The following is a 17,901-nucleotide window of genomic DNA, read 5'->3' on the forward strand; positions in this document are numbered from 1 at the left end:
ACGTGGTTTTAAAGAAGGATCAGGGGAAGTGAATGAGCTTAATCACTCGGTAAACCTTTGGTTAGGTATTAGGTGTGTTTATTTTTGGACGTTTTTATCACAATCATGCCACTGTTAGGCCTCGGGCTGGTGTTGAGGAACACTTCAGCAGTCCGTGACTGTTTCCTGTTTCACCGAGGTGAGAATATGAGGTCGACTTATATAAAGGACACTTATTTATTACCAGCGTGAGGTAAATGTGAGAAAGTCTTCGATTTGGTGGGTGTTTCATTTGGCTGAAGCTTCACCATGAGTCACGGTTGGTCGCAATTTGGCATCTGCAGGTTAGAAAATCTGCAGTTAGATGCCAGATTCCTGCTGAAAACTACTTGGAAGGACTGTAGTCAGCATTTTCTTCCGTCTACCCACAAACGTAAACACCTGGAGATTGCTAGACGCTCTATTTAAATAAACATCATGTTTTAATGGAGGCTTTTATCAAAAAATTATTTACAGGTAACACTTTTAGGTGCACTACTGAGAACTTTTGTTTAAAAGTATGGCAGCATGATTTGTGCCAGCATGCACAGTGGTAAAAAAAAAGAAGCAATATTAACCAGGATACCCTGTACACATGAGCTAAATAACCAGGATTACTGACGTGCAGTGGTGCAACAAACTAATACACTATCTGACCACTACAAAGAGCTTGAATTGGACACATTGCCGTGTCTGAAGGAGGGAGGGTCAGACAGGGTTTCTTCCTAAAGCTTTTGTAAAGTGTGACCTTGATACTTGGTTAAGGTGCCTGCACTCATGGGTGGGGATTTACTTGGAGCTCTGGGGGTGGCACAGTGGCTAAGTGGGTAGCACTGTCGCCTCACGGCCCCCAGGTGGGGCGGTCCGGGTCCTTTCTGTGTGGAGTTTGCATGTTCTCCCCGTGTCAGCGTGGGTTTACTCCGGGAGCTCCGGTTTCCTCCCACAGTCCAAAGACGTGCAAGTGAGGTGAATTGGAGATACTAAATTGTCCGTGACTGTGTTGGATATAACCTTGTGAAGTGATGAATCTTGTGTGATGAGTAGCTACCGTTCCTGTCATGAATGTAACCAAAGTGTAAAACATGACGTTAAAATCCTAATAAACAAACAAACAAACTTGGAGCTGTGTTTAAGAATCCACCTTTGACTGGTGGTAAATAAGCGTCCGGTGACTGCGCACGTGTCAGGTGGGCTAACACGGGGGCGGTGCAAGCGTCAGAGGAATTGCGGTCGGTTAGGCTAATACTGTCAGATTCTCATCAAATATTATGTTTAAGGTCCTACCTAATTCACGGACGTGAAAAATGCACCACAGATCGTGAAACGAGCTGTTTCACGTGTAATATAGAAAGAATTTGCTGTAAAATTCAAACTTTAAGGTTTGTGTTTACCTATTTAACATTTATCATTCATGCTGCGTTCAAGTGCGTCACGTTTACTGGTTAATCCGCGCTATGAGGCGTCCTAGCAATCCTACGGCAATTCAGTTAGGAATCGCTTAGTCAGAATGTCCAAGGTATCGAAGTGAAGCAGCTAAAAACACGACTCGGGTAACTGAGTTTGGAAAACTAACAACCGATTCTGTGGACGCACAGACGCGTCTGAGACGGAACATGAAGCTTCGCACCGTCGCTGGATGTTCTGGGTTTAAATTAAATTATTAAGGTGGCTGTGCTGTGTGTTGTAGCTTCTATTTATTCTACCCTTAATTATAGGAGAAGACTCTAGGGAAAATAGGAGGTTGTATGTGATTCAAGTATTGAATAAGTGCAATGTGTTCTTCTTGTGAGCATTTAATGCTCTGCTTCTTTTTTTAGGAATCAAAACGTTTAATTGAGGTGAATTTATACTCTTTTTGCATGTTTGTGTCTTATTAACTGCATCAGTGGTGACATCCTGACCTGTTTACTAGCAGTCGTAGTACACAGTGGTTTTAGAGCCGAGCACGTTTACCCTCGTTCCAGCCCCATGCTGGCTCCTGGTTTTGCTGACCTCGTTCGGCGCGCCGGCGTAACGGCTCAGACTTAAACTGTGTCAAAAGTTGTCGGGTCTTTATTGGAAAATATTTATACAGATAACACGGCTGCACACACCCAAACACTGGCATCATTCCCAGAAGCACTTGCAGCAGACCTGCTTTGTAAACTCTTTAGAGTGGCACTGGGAGTCAGCTGGTAGAATCACATATGGGTCTGTAATTAAAGCTGTCAGTCATCATTTATTAAATAATAAATACTTTATTATGTTTATTATGTAATTATTATATAATATTACTCCAATATCCAGTTCCGAGGCTCAAAATTCACATGTAAAGTCATGATGTGTGTTATTATTTTGTTCTATTTATTTTTGCATTTACTTTTTTGTTCTCCCAGTTTAGCGTAGTCCGTCTGTCTTGCCCTGCTGGGGTCCCTGATTGCAGTCGAGGGGGGTATATTTTCTGCTCGCTCGCCCTCCGACGCGTGCGCAGTCCTAGCAGACCCATTCTTTTTGCAATCTGCTAATCAGGGTCCTTGGACAGCGTTTGAAGATCCCACCCACTTCTAGTCCGGTCATCCCGCCCAGCAGACACAGTGGCCAATTAGTGTCTGCTGCAGGCGCTGCCAGTTGTGCCAGCTAGATGGCGCCCAGCCGACCGGTAGCAGAGCCGAGACTCGAACCGGGGTGTTCAGAATCTCGGCGCAGCGGAATTTCCACCCCGTATTATTTTTTTTTGTTCCACTGATTTTATCCTGGTCAGGGTCATGATGAGTTCTTCATCCCTGGACCCACTGGGCACTCATCAAACATTATAGGATGGCAGATGGCACCACTGGGGATTTGAACCCCGAATCCCAGAAGTAGCGGGCAAGCATAATTTACCACTACAGCACTCGAGCACCCTGCATAATATAATAAGATTCATTTTTGACTTTATATACATTTTTTCATGCTTTGCCACTGCTATATACTGGTCAGGGTCCTGCTTCCCTGGACCCACTGGGCACTTATCAAACATTATAGGATGGCCAGTGGCACCACTGGGGATTTGAACCCCTATTGTCTGCTGCAGGTACCGCTAATTATGCCTTCTAGATGGCGCCCAGCCGACTGGTGTCAACGCCAAGTGTTTTCCTTGGAATCACTGGTCACAATGCAGTCACACACCCCGGACAGGATGTGTCCAGTCCATCATGGATGGATAAAATTGCCGGTTTTTATTGTTTTTATTAAATAAAAGTACATTGTAGAAAAGCTTTTTTGCAGTTATTAAACTCTGAACATTTATTTTGCAATAATCTGTAGTTAATTACAATGTTATACGCCTCATTGTGTGTGAAATGTAACAAATCGTTCATTTATTTTGCATATATTTCTATATTAATATATATTAATAATACGTATTTACTCCAGTGGATCAGTGGACTTCATCCTTGACCCGCTGACTTGCCTTGACGTGTTTACTGTCTCTCCTGTGCTGCAGATATGCCCATTTTCGGCCAGTGTCCGGCACAGGACGACTTCTACCTGGTCATGTGCAGCCACTGCAGTCAGGTAGTGAAACCCCAGGCCTTCCAAGCACACTACGGTAAGCACACACTGGGTATCTCTTTATTTCTGTTCTGCTCCTCTGTCTGTCTGTCTGTCTGTCTGTCTGTCTGTGGGGTGAGATGTTGTAGGAATCTTATCTCCTCGAGGCAAATTAACTTCCCACTTGTGCTCTGCTCCGTCTGTCCAGAGCTGGTGAGAGCTTTTGTTATGGGGGTGTGTGTGTGTGTGTAGGTGGTGGAGGGTTACTCCCTAAATACACACTTGTTAAGAATCTCATACGGAGTGGCACCACCTTAACACCCGCTGGCAATTATAAACGGCCGCAGCGACCAACAGAAATCCGATACAGGAGCTCAGCAGCTGCTTTCGGAGTCTGAAGTGTTGCTAATAATACGAGCATGTATGCATGTACGGAGGCTGCTCATCACACTTTTCTGCCCGAGCAAAGCGCCTGGAACACCGGAACACCCAAACACCCACATTTGGCACAGTGTGGTCAAATTACGCCACGGCGGTTGAACACAAAGGCCGAAAAGCAATTCCAAAACCATTGCAACCCATTCCAAAATCAATTTCTGCCCTGTAACGGGGCTTAGGTAGCCCAGTGGTCGTATTTGTTAGCTTGTTGTACCATAGCTGTTTAGGCTGTACCATCGTTGCATGATTTAGTGTCTGTCTCAAAACCTACTGAGCTACTTTGCTGCCCACTGCCTACCAGAGATGTTCACAAGTCACAAAATACGAGTCTGAGTCAAGTCACGAGTCTTTAGGCTGGAGTCAAGTCAATATAATAAAAACAAAACATATATTGGAAATGTAGCGTAGAAATAAAGAAATAATCTGTAAGTTCAGATAAAAACAACAGCAGATTAGCGAGTGTATTTAGCCGTTTTACTTCGTGTCTTTACTTTCCTAGTCATTGTGTAAATGAATTTCTGTAACAAGAAGGTTCCAGTTAAAAGCTTCAAATCCCAAACACAGCAAAAAAAATCCATAACCGCTGCTTACCTTAGCTTCTGTTCTTCCAGATGCTATTACATTTATAAGCGTGTGTCCCATTAGGAATAGAATCCGTTATTTTGTAAATGTGCTTATAATTAAAAACCTCCAAACTTTTCCCGGTTGTGAAGTAAAACAGGAAGTCGTTAGAAAGCCGATCGAGCGTTTCATTACCACGTCGTCTGTGTGACGCAAACTGAATAAATGCAAATAACAGCATTTCTTACAATTATTATCGCCAATTCTGTAGGAGCGTTCCATTCACATTATCTGTTACTGTGAAGTGCACTATGTAGGGTGGTACGTAAACCAATGGGCTGAGGCGACACAACCTGTTAGCATGCCAGCTAACATCTCCTTCAGTGTACAGTAAACTGTTACTGACACACCCAAAATATTAGAAATTTGTTCGTGAGAGAAGGTGTGTTGAACTGTCTGGCCACGCGATGGTAAAAAGACTATAAGTGTCTATTCCAGGGCAGTGGTAGCTCAGTGGTTAATGTCGTGTACTTGAGATCAGAAGGTTCCAGGTTCTAGTCCCATCACAGGCAAGTTTCCAGTCTATTTTTTTCTATTTTTCCCAATTTTCTTCCCTAATCTAGTCGTGTCTGATTACCCTGATTGCGTCCTCTATACTGATTCGACCCTTCACCGCTGACTGAGGACGCCTCTCAACTGACACACGCCCACCCTCCGGCACGTACAGTCAGTACAGACTGCATTTTTCATACATCGACGGGCACCGTGTACGGAGGGCCACACCCCCATCAGCATTATTCCTCAGCCCTGCGCAGGCGCCATCAGTCAGCCAGCAGGGGCCGCAGTCGCACCAGTTATGAGGACCTATGATCCGACTATTTTTTACCCCTAACCCTGAACAGCCAATCGTTGTTCACGCAGCCGCCCAGCCCTGTCGGAGAGGCAGAGCTGAGATTCGATACGATGTATTCGAAACCCCAACTCTGGTGCGCTAGCGTACTTTTACCTCGGCGCCACCTGAGCGGCCCAAGTTGCCAGCCTTAACCCTCAATTGTAAGTTGCTTTGGATAACGGCGTCCCACCACCGCTGGGAATCAGGTTCAGATCATGATTAGGAAGGAATCGGGTATGACAGAAGCCCTGAGATGGATTGGCACCCAGTTTTTCCCCTGACCAGGATAAAGCGGTTGATTAAAATGAAATGAAATAAATGACGTGCACCCCTGGTTTTGCTCATGTTTTTTTCCACCAGTATCGCCCACAAGGTGGAGACACTGGTTAAGATGTGCAGTGGCTGGTGTTTGTCAGGGTTTGGTTCTGTATTAGCCTGCCAATCCATCTCAGGGCTTCTGTCATACCCGATTCCTTCCTAATCATGATCTGAACCTGATTCTCAGCAGTGGTGGGTTATCCAAAGCAACTTATAACTGAGGGTTAAGCCTGCAGTAATTTGCTAAGTTTCTCATTACTAAAATTACACAAAAGCTTCTAAAGCAGTAAATTGAGATTAGTTATAAAACAGCCGCTTTTTATTCTAACAGCCGCATGTTCTAACAGCCGCTTTTATTGTTCCTGACTTGTATAAGTAGAAGCTGTTCTGTAGTTGTTTGAGAAGCGCTTTTGTTTCTGTACGTGTACAAACTGCTTTAACAGAACACTAATGCTGGATTTATTGCACACAGATATTCCCACGCACTATTTTAAGATGTTCCATAACTCTTCTCTTTTGGACATTGTGTGTAAAGGAACAGGGAACAGGGGCGTCAGATCAGGACCCCCAAGCATTCAGCATTCAGCGTATTGAAAGATTAACGACGCTGCACTGATTAATCAGGCGCTTCTGGAACGATGCTGGATTTATACTGAATCTGAAGTCTGAGCCAAATACAGGTTGTTTAGAAATGCTGCTGATTTAGGATTAAAATGTGGCTTTTTATTCCAGAAGGTTCTGATCTTAGTGATTATTAATAATTAGGCATTTTACACACACACATACATACACACGTTTTTTATATATAAATTATCTTAATAAAATACATCAATAAATATTCACTCATTGCAGCCAGAGCGATTCATACTGTGTACCAGCAGCAGACCTGGTCTGTCTCCCTGTCTCTCTCTCTCTGTCTGTCTCTCTTACTTTCTGTCTCCCTGTCTCTCCTTTTTCTCTCTCTCTGGCTGTCTCTGTCTGTGTGTCTTCCTCTGTCTCCCTGTTGCGCAGCAGTAGTTGTGTATTAGCAGACTTTCTTTGTCGGTCTCCCTGTCTGTCTCCCTGTGACTCTCTGTCTCCCTATGTCTTCCTGTCTCTCTGTGTCTGTCTTCCGGTCTCTCTCTCTGTCTGTCTTCTTCTGTCTCCCTGTCTCTTTCTGTCTTTTTCTGTCTCCATGTCTCTCTCTGTCTCTATCCCTCTGTTTCCATGTCTCTCTCTGTCTGTCTCCGTCTCTACTGTACTGAGAGTGCAGTGCTGGCACAACCTCTCCTCCCGGGGCAGCCAGGACCGGGTGTGTCGCCCCGTCTCCACGGCCAGGTCGTGTGCGCTCAGTCTGTACCTCGTCAGGGTGTTTCTTAATTTAGGGTCGGATACTGCGCTCAGATAATCTGCTGCACTGTAGTGTCTGTTTAGGGCCAAATAACAAATAACTGCATTTTACTTTGAGTTTTAGTTTCAGTTTCCCAATAATTCAGATATTTAGTTCTGAGTCTTTGTGTAATTTGGTTTATTCTAATTGGGTTTGCAGATTTCTCCTGTTCCTGAGTCTTTATTGTGTTAGTGTGTGTTAGTGGTGTGTCGGCTCCATGTCTCTCTCTGTCTCCATGTCTTCCTCTGTCTCACTGTCTCTCATTTGTCTTTCTGTCCCTCTTTCTGTTTCTGTTTCTTGTTTCTCTGTGTGTCTGTGAGTGTGTGTGTGATTGTGTGTGTGTGTGTGTGTGTGTGTGTGTGTGTGTGTGTGTGTTTGTACACACTGCTTTCTCTCCAGTAGTGAACAGTGTTTGGCTGGAAGCCCAGACCTGCTGCTGCTCAAGTGGAGCTCAGTATCAACAGCACACACCACCCAGCCGCTAATGCTAATACACAATTGCTGCTATTAAACAACTACTGCTGCTAATACACAACTACTCTTAATACACAACTACTGCTACACATCTGTATCTACAGCTGCTGCTTATCCCTGTTTACTCCACAGTTCTTATTTTGTGCTTCATCTTATTTGTAAATTGGATTTGAACCTCTGCGCTGTGGATGCACTTTAGTTGGATCATTTTGCTTTCTGCACTTTTGCACTCGTGACATTTGAACAGGTTTTACTGCAGACTCAGACCTAAAATTCATCATCGATTCTTTTCCATTCTTTTCTCACAGTAACCACTAATTCACGGCTTATTCATTCATCTTTATAAATACAATACAAAATGTACTAGCGTTTAATCAGAAGGTCTCAGGTCAGAATTCGAGTACGACCAAGAATTCACGATTTTCTTCGGTCCCCTCTAGAGAGAAGACACAGTTCTGTGAATAAGCCATTGTCCTCCTACCCCTCCTCGACTCCGGGCCTGTCCTCCCGGCCTCGGAGTGCAGGCGGGGGTAGCGGCGGTGGCAGTGGCAGCGCAGTGCCCGTGGGTGCCTCCTCCTCTTCCTCTGCGGGGAGCAACAACACCCACACAGCCAAAGAGAAGCTGCCTCACCGGAAGCCTCACTTCCCCCCGAAGGTGCAGCACGACGACATGTGAGTACTCGAACAAAACGGAGCGTAGACAGAACGCCGCAGCTGAGGTATTGAGTCTCGTATTAACTAGCATCTCTTATCGGCTGCACTTAGAGGTTTATTGGCGCATTTTTATGAGCTTGGAGCGTTTGGTTCTTTATAAACTCTGAGATGCGTTTAAGAGTTACACTTCCGGGCTTCTTTTAAAGCTATTCACTCACTCCAAGTGGTCCTGTTGGGGGTTATTAAAGAGGCTCAGTGCTTTCTGGGCTTTACTACTTCTTCAGTTTGGATCTGTGTTCTGATGCCTGTCTCAATACCGGTAGTAAAATATTCTGTGGTGCGTGTGGGGTTTCAGCAGTATTTATTAGTCTGTTGAGCCCGTACGTTTACTTTAAGCTGCTCTCTGTGTGAAATGTTTTGGTCAATGTGCTGCTATACCAACTTTAATACAAGAACAAAATTGTCTGGTGACTGGTCATCAGCTTTTGAATGAAATTATTATTATTATTATAGGAGCCCAAACGAAAACAAAAGGGTTTAAATGCTATGTGAAACAGAAAGCAGTCATTTGTACAAAGACATGATCATCTATCATTTATGTTGTTCATTCTCTTAAGCAAAAATATGCTTATTGTAATATTTTTGGCACCAGGGTGGGATCATCCGCTAGCACACCAGTGCTGGAATTCTGAATTCCCACAGTTCGAAACCGGTCGGCTGGGCGCCCACTAAATGGCATGATTGTCAGTGCCTGCAGCAGACATAAATTGGGCCATAAAGTCTGCCCGACTGAAAAGTGGGCGGGGTCTTTGATGCCGTGCAAGGTCCCTGGTTAGTAGCCCGATGCACCTGTACCACAAAGGAGAATCTCAGCTCTGCTAACAGCCAGCCGGTTGCCTAGACGGACAATGATTGGCTAGATAGATAGATGGAGGGATGGACGTAGGGATCCTCATAACTGCTGCAATTACGACCTCTGCTGGCTGATCGTTGGTGCCTGCACAGAGATCGGAGCAGGACTGTCCGTGCTGGTGCTAGACTGCAGCTCTCCTCGGCCAGGTCCACAAGGAAATTAAGTGATGATAAAAGGGAAATACATAAAGAGTGAATATTTTAATAGTTTTTTTAAATAATTAATAGGTTCAAAATAGATTGGAAACCAAGATTAAAGCCCCCTAGATGGGCCACTGCAGGTTTTGGAAATGATGTATTTTTGTCAAGACACTGTGATGGTTGTTATCCAATTTTCACCTTTTATTTCTCTGCGTAATGTAACACAAAATGATCACACGAACACCTCTTCTTTCCACCCAGTCTGCCCGCAGCGGTCAAAGTGGAGAAGATGCACCTGAAGACCGAGAACGCCTACTCCAAAATCGCCCACGCGCCCACATCTTCCTCATCCTGCTCTTCCTACAGTACTGTGAGCTCCTCGCCCTCCAAGCCAGGCCTTAATAGCCCATCCGTACCAAAGCCTCCGCTGCTGTCCCCCGGCCACATCCCCAACGGAAAGGGTCACCTGTCTCATGTGGACAAAAAGCAGGACAGCAGCACCAACGCCAGTAGCAAGCGAGTCAACCGGAGACAGATAGGTGAGACTGACCTCGTAACGGGGGCGAAGATTTAGGATCAAATAACCGTCAGCCAAACTCTCAAAATTAATTCTCAAAATGCTTATGATTCATTTTGATTATGGTTCACCCTTAAACTGATTTGATTCATTTACTATTAATTCCTAAACTGATTCATCATAAATCATTAAACTGCCCTTTAATCCCTAATCTGATTCACCTTTAATCCCTAATCTGATTCACCTTTAATCCCTAATCTGATTCACCTTTAATCCCTAATCTGATTCGCCTTTATTCACTAATCTAATTCCCATTTAATCCCTAATCTGATTCACCCTTAATCCCTAATCTGATTCCCCTTTAATTCCTAACAGATTCACCTTTAATCTCTAATATGATTCACCTTTAATCTCCAACAGATTTACCATTAGTCATTAACCCGATTCACCTTTAATCCCTAATCTGATTCACCTTTAATCTCCAACAGATTTACCATTAGTCATTAACCCGATTCACCTTTAATCCCTAATCTGATTCACTGTTAATCCTTAATATGATTCACCTTTAATCCCTAATCTGATTCACTTTTAATCCCTAATCTGATTCACCTTTAATCCCTAATCTGATTCGCCTTTATTCACTAATCTAATTCCCATTTAATCCCTAATCTGATTCACCCTTAATCCCTAATCTGATTCCCCTTTAATTCCTAACAGATTCACCTTTAATCTCTAATATGATTCACCTTTAATCTCCAACAGATTTACCATTAGTCATTAACCCGATTCACCTTTAATCCCTAATCTGATTCACTGTTAATCCTTAATATGATTCACCTTTAATCCCTAATCTGATTCACCTTTAATCTCCAACAGATTTACCATTAGTCATTAACCCGATTCACCTTTAATCCCTAATCTGATTCACCTTTAATCTCCAACAGATTTACCATTAGTCATTAACCCGATTCACCTTTAATCCCTAATCTGATTCACCTTTAATCTCCAACAGATTTACCATTAGTCATTAACCCGATTCACCTTTAATCCCTAATCTGATTCACCTTTAATCTCCAACAGATTTACCATTAGTCATTAACCCGATTCACCTTTAATCCCTAATCTGATTCACTGTTAATCCTTAATATGATTCACCTTTAATCCCTAATCTGATTCACTGTTAATCCTTAATATGATTCACCTTTAATCCCTAATATGATTCACTGTTAATCCCTAATCTGATTCACTGATCCCTAACAGATTTACCATTAGTCATTAATCTGATTCACCTTCAATCCCTAATCTGATTCACCTTCAATCCCTAATCTGATTCACTTTTAATCCCTATTTCAATTAATATTAAATGAATTCATGTGTAAATATGTTCATGTTGCTGCCCAAACACGGGGGTTTGATATTATGCACCACAATTATGACAGTAGAAAAAATTAAGTGTTTTGTACATTATGTTTTTATGTTTTGTTTCGCTTTCTCTGTAGAACGGGAGTTTAATCCGGATATCCACTGTGGAGTTATGGATATCGGAGCTCGTAAGCCATGCACAAGATCCTTAACATGCAAGGTAGGTGAAATACGTGCAAACATACAACGTACAGAAGAGCAGTGAGGATTCGATTAGAAACGCCATCAGTGTTCTCGAAAGATGTAATTCAGTTATTGTTACTAATGTTTTAATTATTAAATCATTGTTAAATCTTTCTTTCCCGCTGCAGACACATTCCTTAAGCCAGAGGCGGGCGGTGCCCGGGCGGCGGAATCGCTTCGACACGTTGCTAGCGGAACACAAGAGTCGAGCGCGAGAGAAAGAGTTGCTGCTGCAGCAGAGCAAGGCGGAGCCGGTACAGCAGAATCCGCCCCCTCTCAGGGACCCCCACCCAGCCCCTCACCACGGCAACAACCCTAGCGCCAGCACCATCAGCGATGCCACCAAGCCTTTCGCCTTGAGCAGAGCCAAACCCCACAATCCTGCGCTTCCACGGTGAGTCCACGCGTGATTGTTAGCTCCTGTTCCAGAGGTTCATCAACCGCTTTATCCTGGTCAGGGGCTCGGTGGGTCCAGTTTCACCTGGTACAAAGTAGAAATACACAGGACAGGGGTTTAGCCTTTTCTCTTCAGACATAGCAAAACATGTCTGTGTAGACACTCGGTCGATAGCACAGTTGAGATTCGAACCCAGATCTCAGCAGTCGTGCCACTCGAGTGCATTGCTTTGTATGCAATAGACAATAATACAAACCATCCCAGTTCCACATGATTTATAATTATAGGAACTGGAACTAGAAAACTATTGACCGTTTGTTGTATTTTCACTCTTTTGGGTCGAGCAGATTAGGGGATCCTGCCGTCCCCCCTGATTTCGCCCAGCACCCTCACTCGGCGCCCACGGTCGATGGTGCAGCCTGTCCCTCCAGCGATGAGTTTGAGAATGAGGAGAGAGAAGAGAGCCTGGACAAACTGGACTGCCACTATTCAGGTCACCATCCACGACCAGCCGCTGTAAGTAATTCCTTATTTGTGTGTGTGTGTGTGTGTGTGTGTGTGTGTGTGTGTGTGTGTGTGTGTGTGTGTGGTTCATCATATCACTTCAAATACAGTCGACCCCTGAGTTACGAACGGTTTACCATTTCGGGTTACGAATGATCTTTTTCAACTTAATGTACGAACGTCACGAACAAGTTGACAACGAGCGTCTCTCTCTTTCTCTCTCTCTCTCTCTCTATATATATATATATATATACATACAGTGAGTGAACATTCGCACAGCGGACGGTGTTTTTCCGGTGTTTTCAATATTAAAATGTCACCAAATAAGGGGCACAGGAAGTGCAGATAATGAAGTGTATAATTACTCCTGCCAGTAGGTGTCACTGTGTATCAGGCAGAGGGGACAGTGAGTGAGAGCGAAGAAGAAAGTCCGCAAAGTGAAGTATTCTTTCTTTCGTGCAATTATACGTACAAAATACAACACTATTGAAATAAAGAAGGAAATAATAGAGAAATATGAGAGTTATTGTTGTTTCTGGTAGAAACATATTATATAAAAAGAAGGAAATTTATTATGGTGTATGTGATGGTGTATTATAAGGATAAAGCGTCTGCTAAATGCTAAAAATGTTCCAAAAATGTTCCAAAAAATTCTGTGTATATTTGTGTATTACTGTTTATTACAGGAATGTCTATTCTATAATTTAAGATTTGAGGGAAATAAACTTGTATTTATAACAAAAAAGAGCATTTTAGAAATTAGAAAGTTTAGGTAAGGGGGGGTTTGGGAGGTCTGGCACGGATTCATTCTGTTTACATTATTTCTTATGGGAAAAATAGGTTTAACATTCGAACATTTTGACTTAAGAAGAAGTTTGTAAGTCAGGGGTCGACTGTAGATAGAATATAAAAGAACTTAATTACTGACTGAATGAATGATCACGCCCTCCGTGTTTAACCAGCACTGCACTTACGGAAGCCGACTGTTCGGGAGAAGCTGTTACTCGTTCGATCGGCGCTGGGATCGGGTCCGGTGTGCGCTGGCGATTATGATGGACAAACACGTCAACTCGCTGATGTGGAAGTGAGTCATGTGATTATTTTCTTACTCTATGTATTTTACCTCCAGATGTCGTATCTCATCCAGCTGTGCGTTTTCGCTCTGCAGAAAAATCCCGCTGGCGCTGGAAAATTCGTCCCCGTCGGTCACGTCCCACCGCTCAAGCACAAACTCTCTCCCTTCCCAGGGGTTCCTCAGCCCCTCCCCTCCACCACCGTACAGCCAATCGCACGACGGCAAGCCCACGCTGTCGTACGGGACCACCCTGAATGCCCGGGCCACGTCGCAGAGGGCCGGAGAGCAGCTGGCGTACAGCGGCGGTAGCGGCTCATCCAGACAAGTGTCCTCGTCCTCACCCCAGATGCCTTCAGCCCACTCGTCCTCGCTGCCGTCCACGCCCGGCTCTGCTAAACCTGTCAAATCGCGCTCGGGGGCCAAGCACTTCCGGGTCAGAGAGCCCTCGGCGGGTACGCTGCCTAGCTCTAGTGCTAACAGCAGCAGCAGCAGTGGTAGCGGTACCGGTACTGTCAGCGGGAGTGGGATTAGTAGCGGTAGCGGAAGTACGGCTGGCCCCGGATCAGCGAAGAAGCGCAAAAACAGCTCGCTGCTGAAATACGGTGCTGACTCCTCCCCTTCCTCCTCCTCCTCGTCGTCGTTTAAGAAGAACTGCGCGCCGAACTCGGGCACCTCAGGGAGCGGCTTCCACTCCACCGTAACGTCCACGCCGTCATCCGTGGCTTTCTCATCGTCGTCTTCATCGCACAGTCCGGCAGCGAACTGCCCCCCGGGCCGCGCCAACTCCCACGGCGCCAGACAGGAGACGGCCGAGCCCATCAAGCGCATGAGCGTCATGATGAACAGCAGCGACTCCACGCTCTCGCTCGGGCCGTTCGTTCATCAGAGCGGCGACGCGGACGCCAGGAACGATACCAAGAAGAGGAGGAGCTCACCAGCTAGCAGTGGCTTCGCTAACGCAGCTACCTGCACAGGTAATTAAAAATGGTGCCAATCTGGTCCCACCGCGGTTTACATGATGTTACGTAAAGACTTTGCTTTGTACTTCTGTGTACTAATGAAGGGTTTTTCCGCTCTCTGGCATCCGCAGGAGGAGGTGGGGCGCAGGGGCCTGGCAGGCCGAAAATGGCCAAGTCTCCATCCATTAATAACATCCACAGCAAACATGCACGACCTCTGCCAGGAGCGCCAGGGCTCTCCAACAACTCGCTCATACATCAGGTGCGTTTTTGTGCCTATGGGTCTGTCCGAAAACTTAGCGATCTCTCTACATAGATGCATTTCACGTCGTCCTGCGCTCCCGAGAAGAGGGCGTGTCTAAATTCTTAGATTGCTTAAAATGGTCCTACTGAGGCGCCTTAATTCTGGGTGATGATCTGACTGAATGACGAGGGAGCGTCCGGCGCCTCCTCAGCGCTGAGGGCAATCCCAGCATTCAGTGTGGCACGACTTTTCTCATAAAAAACTACAAACATGGCGGACGAATATAACGCGGAGCAACCAACAGAGTTCTTTTCACATGTAAATAAATTCTCATTGATGTTTAATTTGTATAAAGGTGTAATAATACGAGTGTCGCTTATTTGGAAATTGGGGCTCGTCAGGGAGACGTTATCTGGCGTGCTAGCGGGTTGTGCCACCTCACCCCATTGGTTTGAATGGCCTGAGGCTAACTGTGTTAGCTTAGTAAGCTAAAACTGTGGTGACGTAATCACATAGCGAGGTCCATAAAGACAGATTTCGACAAGTTTGGTGTGGGAGGAACTCTAGTAGCTAGAACAGAGCCTTAACCTCAACTTCACTCAACACATTTGGGATGAATTGGAACGTTGATTGTACAATTTCTCATCCAACAAAGGTTTGCTAATGTGCAGTTGTAGCTTAGTGGTTAAGGTACTGGACTAGTAGTCGAAAGGTCACTGGTTGAAGCCCCACCACTGCCAGGTTGCCACTGTTGAGTCCTTGAGCAAGGCCTTTAACCCTCAGTTGCTTAGACAGTATAGATGTCACAGTAATGTAAGTCGCTTTGGATAAAAGCGTCTGCTAAATGTTAAAAATGTAATGTTTTGTTGACAGAATAGGCCCAAATTCCCACAGACACACTTTAAAATCGGCTCTGTATTAATGCCTGTAGTTTTAAAATGGGAAATCCAGTAAGCTCATGGTCAGTTGTCCACATACTTTTGTTACAGATGGTTTATATGGATTATTTATCTAAGACCAAACGTTTAACACTCGTCTCTTTTCCTTTACAGTCGAAGGCCCGTCCCTGACACAGGTGGGCCGGCTCTGGGGGTGCGAAGCGGTGGAGCGGAGCTCCCTTAGCGCCCGTCATGCCACACTGCACGAGGCCTTCTTCTTCTTCTTCTCTTACTCTCAGCTTCCCACAATCCTCAGGGTGGAGAGCTCACTGGGCGGCCCGTTAAGGGCACATCGGAGCAGGAGCGAGGTGCGCCGGCGAGGTGCGCCACGAGGGGCACGTCGGGGTGCGTGCCGCTCGTCAGACGGCCGCTGGAACGTGCGGCCGCGGGTGAAGCGGAGGTACACAAGGGCTGGTACGGTGCCACGCCGGAGCTGTGAAGGGACATGAGCTACAGCAGCATTTCGTACACCTGTGTGTGTGTTCGCGCGTGTGTGTGTGTGTGTGTGTGTGTATGTGTGACCGGGTGGTTAATACTGGATACTGAACACTTTAGCCTGTAATCAGCACGTCAGAGTAGCGCCCAGGAAAACCAGGGCATATCGGAGGGGGTAGCGTGGTGTAGAGGGGGCAAAACACTGCAATCCCGTTCAGTTAGTCTGAGGCCACAAGTGAATATGATCCTATTCTGCTCAATCTTGGAAAAACGGACATGAATTTTAAAATTTCTAAGCACTCGAGTGTCTCAGATTATCTTCTCAGAATCGGATCGTCTCACAGGGTGTGGTGTCACTTCACACACTGTAGATACAGTCATGAGCTGTAAACCAAAGTCAGAAGCCTATTAGTTGAATTCATCCTGGTGTTAACCATCAGATTGCTTTGTTTAATGATCTGAAATCATTTAGCACGATAAGACAGCATGCACTCGAGCTGGCATGGACTCCATAATCCATGATTCATGTTCTCCCAGCCTGATTTCACAAAATTCCAAAGAGCATCTTGTGATGTTACTGGATGTTTGGCTTACTTAGCCTCCAAGTGCCTGATGAGTTCAGGTGACTGTGGAGCAATTTATTATTCATTAGGCTTTTAACGTCATGTTTTACACACTTTGGTTCACGGTGATTAAGTGGGTAGCACTGTCGCCTCACAGCAAGAAGGTCCTGGGTTCGATCCCCAGGCGGGGCGGTCCAGGTCCTTTCTGTGTGGAGTTTGCATGTTCTCACCGTGTCTGCGTGGGTTTCCTCCGGGAGCTCCGGTTTCCTCCCACAGTCCAAAGACATACAAGTGAGGTGAATTGGAGATACTAAATTGTCCATGACTGTGTTTGATTATCTACCGTAACTACCGTTCCTGTCATGAATGTAACCAAAGTGTAAAACATGACGTTAAAATCCTAATAAACAACAACAACACACTTTGGCTACATTAATGACAGGACAGGTAGTTACTGGTTGCACAAGATTCATCAGTTCAAGTCTTTAATGTCAAACACAGTCATGGATCTAATTCACCTCACTTGCATGTGTTTGGACTGTGGGAGGAAACCGGAGCTCCCGGAGGAAACCCACGCAGACACGGGGAGAACTGGGAATCTAACCCAGGGCCTTCTTGCTGTGAGGCAACAGTGCTACCCACCGAGCCACCTTGCCACCCTAAAACTAAAAATGATGATAATAATGAGCATGCAGATTAGACGCTTTTTCATTTGTGGTCTCGGACGCCTGCTGTATTATTGAGAAAAATGGAGCTACAACAATAATTCACCCCATTTTACTCACGCACTTACAAGGCAGCATTGCAGTCACGTATCCGAATGAACAAACGAGTCAAAAACGTCTTACGTTCTTTAGAAAGCGACGTCGGAGCGTGTGAATCAAAACTGCATTCGCTGCTGCATCCTGCTCGTTTATTTCCGCCCTTAAACAGCTCGGTCCACTAAGTCACTCATGGGAAACGAATGAAGCTAAAAGGTCCTCCCTTTAGGATGTGCATTTCTACCGTGGTTGGGATGACTTGTTGTTTATCCTTTCTACTGTTTAACATCGCACTGCTGGGGCCGTGGTGTTAAGTGCAGGGTACTAGCACGCATATAGAACCTTTATACCAGTCGACCCCATTTTCCTCCTGCTGGTTCGTCCTTTTAAAACCATCAGACTTTGAACCTGTTTAACTACACGCCATACCTTGTATCACTACAGCTACATGTGGATCAGGCTATAAGGGTGCATTCACGTGAGAAATGGTTGTGCCAATGTTTCCTGTGGAGTGTGGCGGTGCTGCTTAGCTCAAATTTCACCTAATTAAAGTGTGATCCAGTTTGCTGACCTTTTTAAAGCTCCTCCAATGAGTCGAACTGTTTGATATGACGCG

General features: G+C 45.2%; 1 protein-coding gene across 1 annotated transcript in view; it reads left to right on the top strand.

Annotated features, from left to right (window-relative positions):
* Positions 1 to 16,676, top strand: part of LOC134301765 (ataxin-7) — a 30,399-nt gene extending 13,723 nt beyond the window's left edge. Inside the window, exons 4-13 of the mRNA XM_062986622.1 lie at positions 3,482 to 3,586; positions 8,021 to 8,252; positions 9,549 to 9,826; positions 11,304 to 11,386; positions 11,538 to 11,803; positions 12,154 to 12,322; positions 13,273 to 13,394; positions 13,479 to 14,359; positions 14,476 to 14,606; positions 15,641 to 16,676. Coding sequence (XP_062842692.1) covers positions 3,482 to 3,586; positions 8,021 to 8,252; positions 9,549 to 9,826; positions 11,304 to 11,386; positions 11,538 to 11,803; positions 12,154 to 12,322; positions 13,273 to 13,394; positions 13,479 to 14,359; positions 14,476 to 14,606; positions 15,641 to 15,658 — 2,285 coding nt within the window. The 3' untranslated portion in view covers positions 15,659 to 16,676. The remainder of the gene's footprint in view (positions 1 to 3,481; positions 3,587 to 8,020; positions 8,253 to 9,548; positions 9,827 to 11,303; positions 11,387 to 11,537; positions 11,804 to 12,153; positions 12,323 to 13,272; positions 13,395 to 13,478; positions 14,360 to 14,475; positions 14,607 to 15,640) is intronic.
* Positions 16,677 to 17,901: the final 1,225 nt, after the last annotated feature.

Source organism: Trichomycterus rosablanca, chromosome 24 (genome assembly GCF_030014385.1).
Source record: "Trichomycterus rosablanca isolate fTriRos1 chromosome 24, fTriRos1.hap1, whole genome shotgun sequence".
Lineage (NCBI taxonomy): Eukaryota > Metazoa > Chordata > Actinopteri > Siluriformes > Trichomycteridae > Trichomycterus > Trichomycterus rosablanca.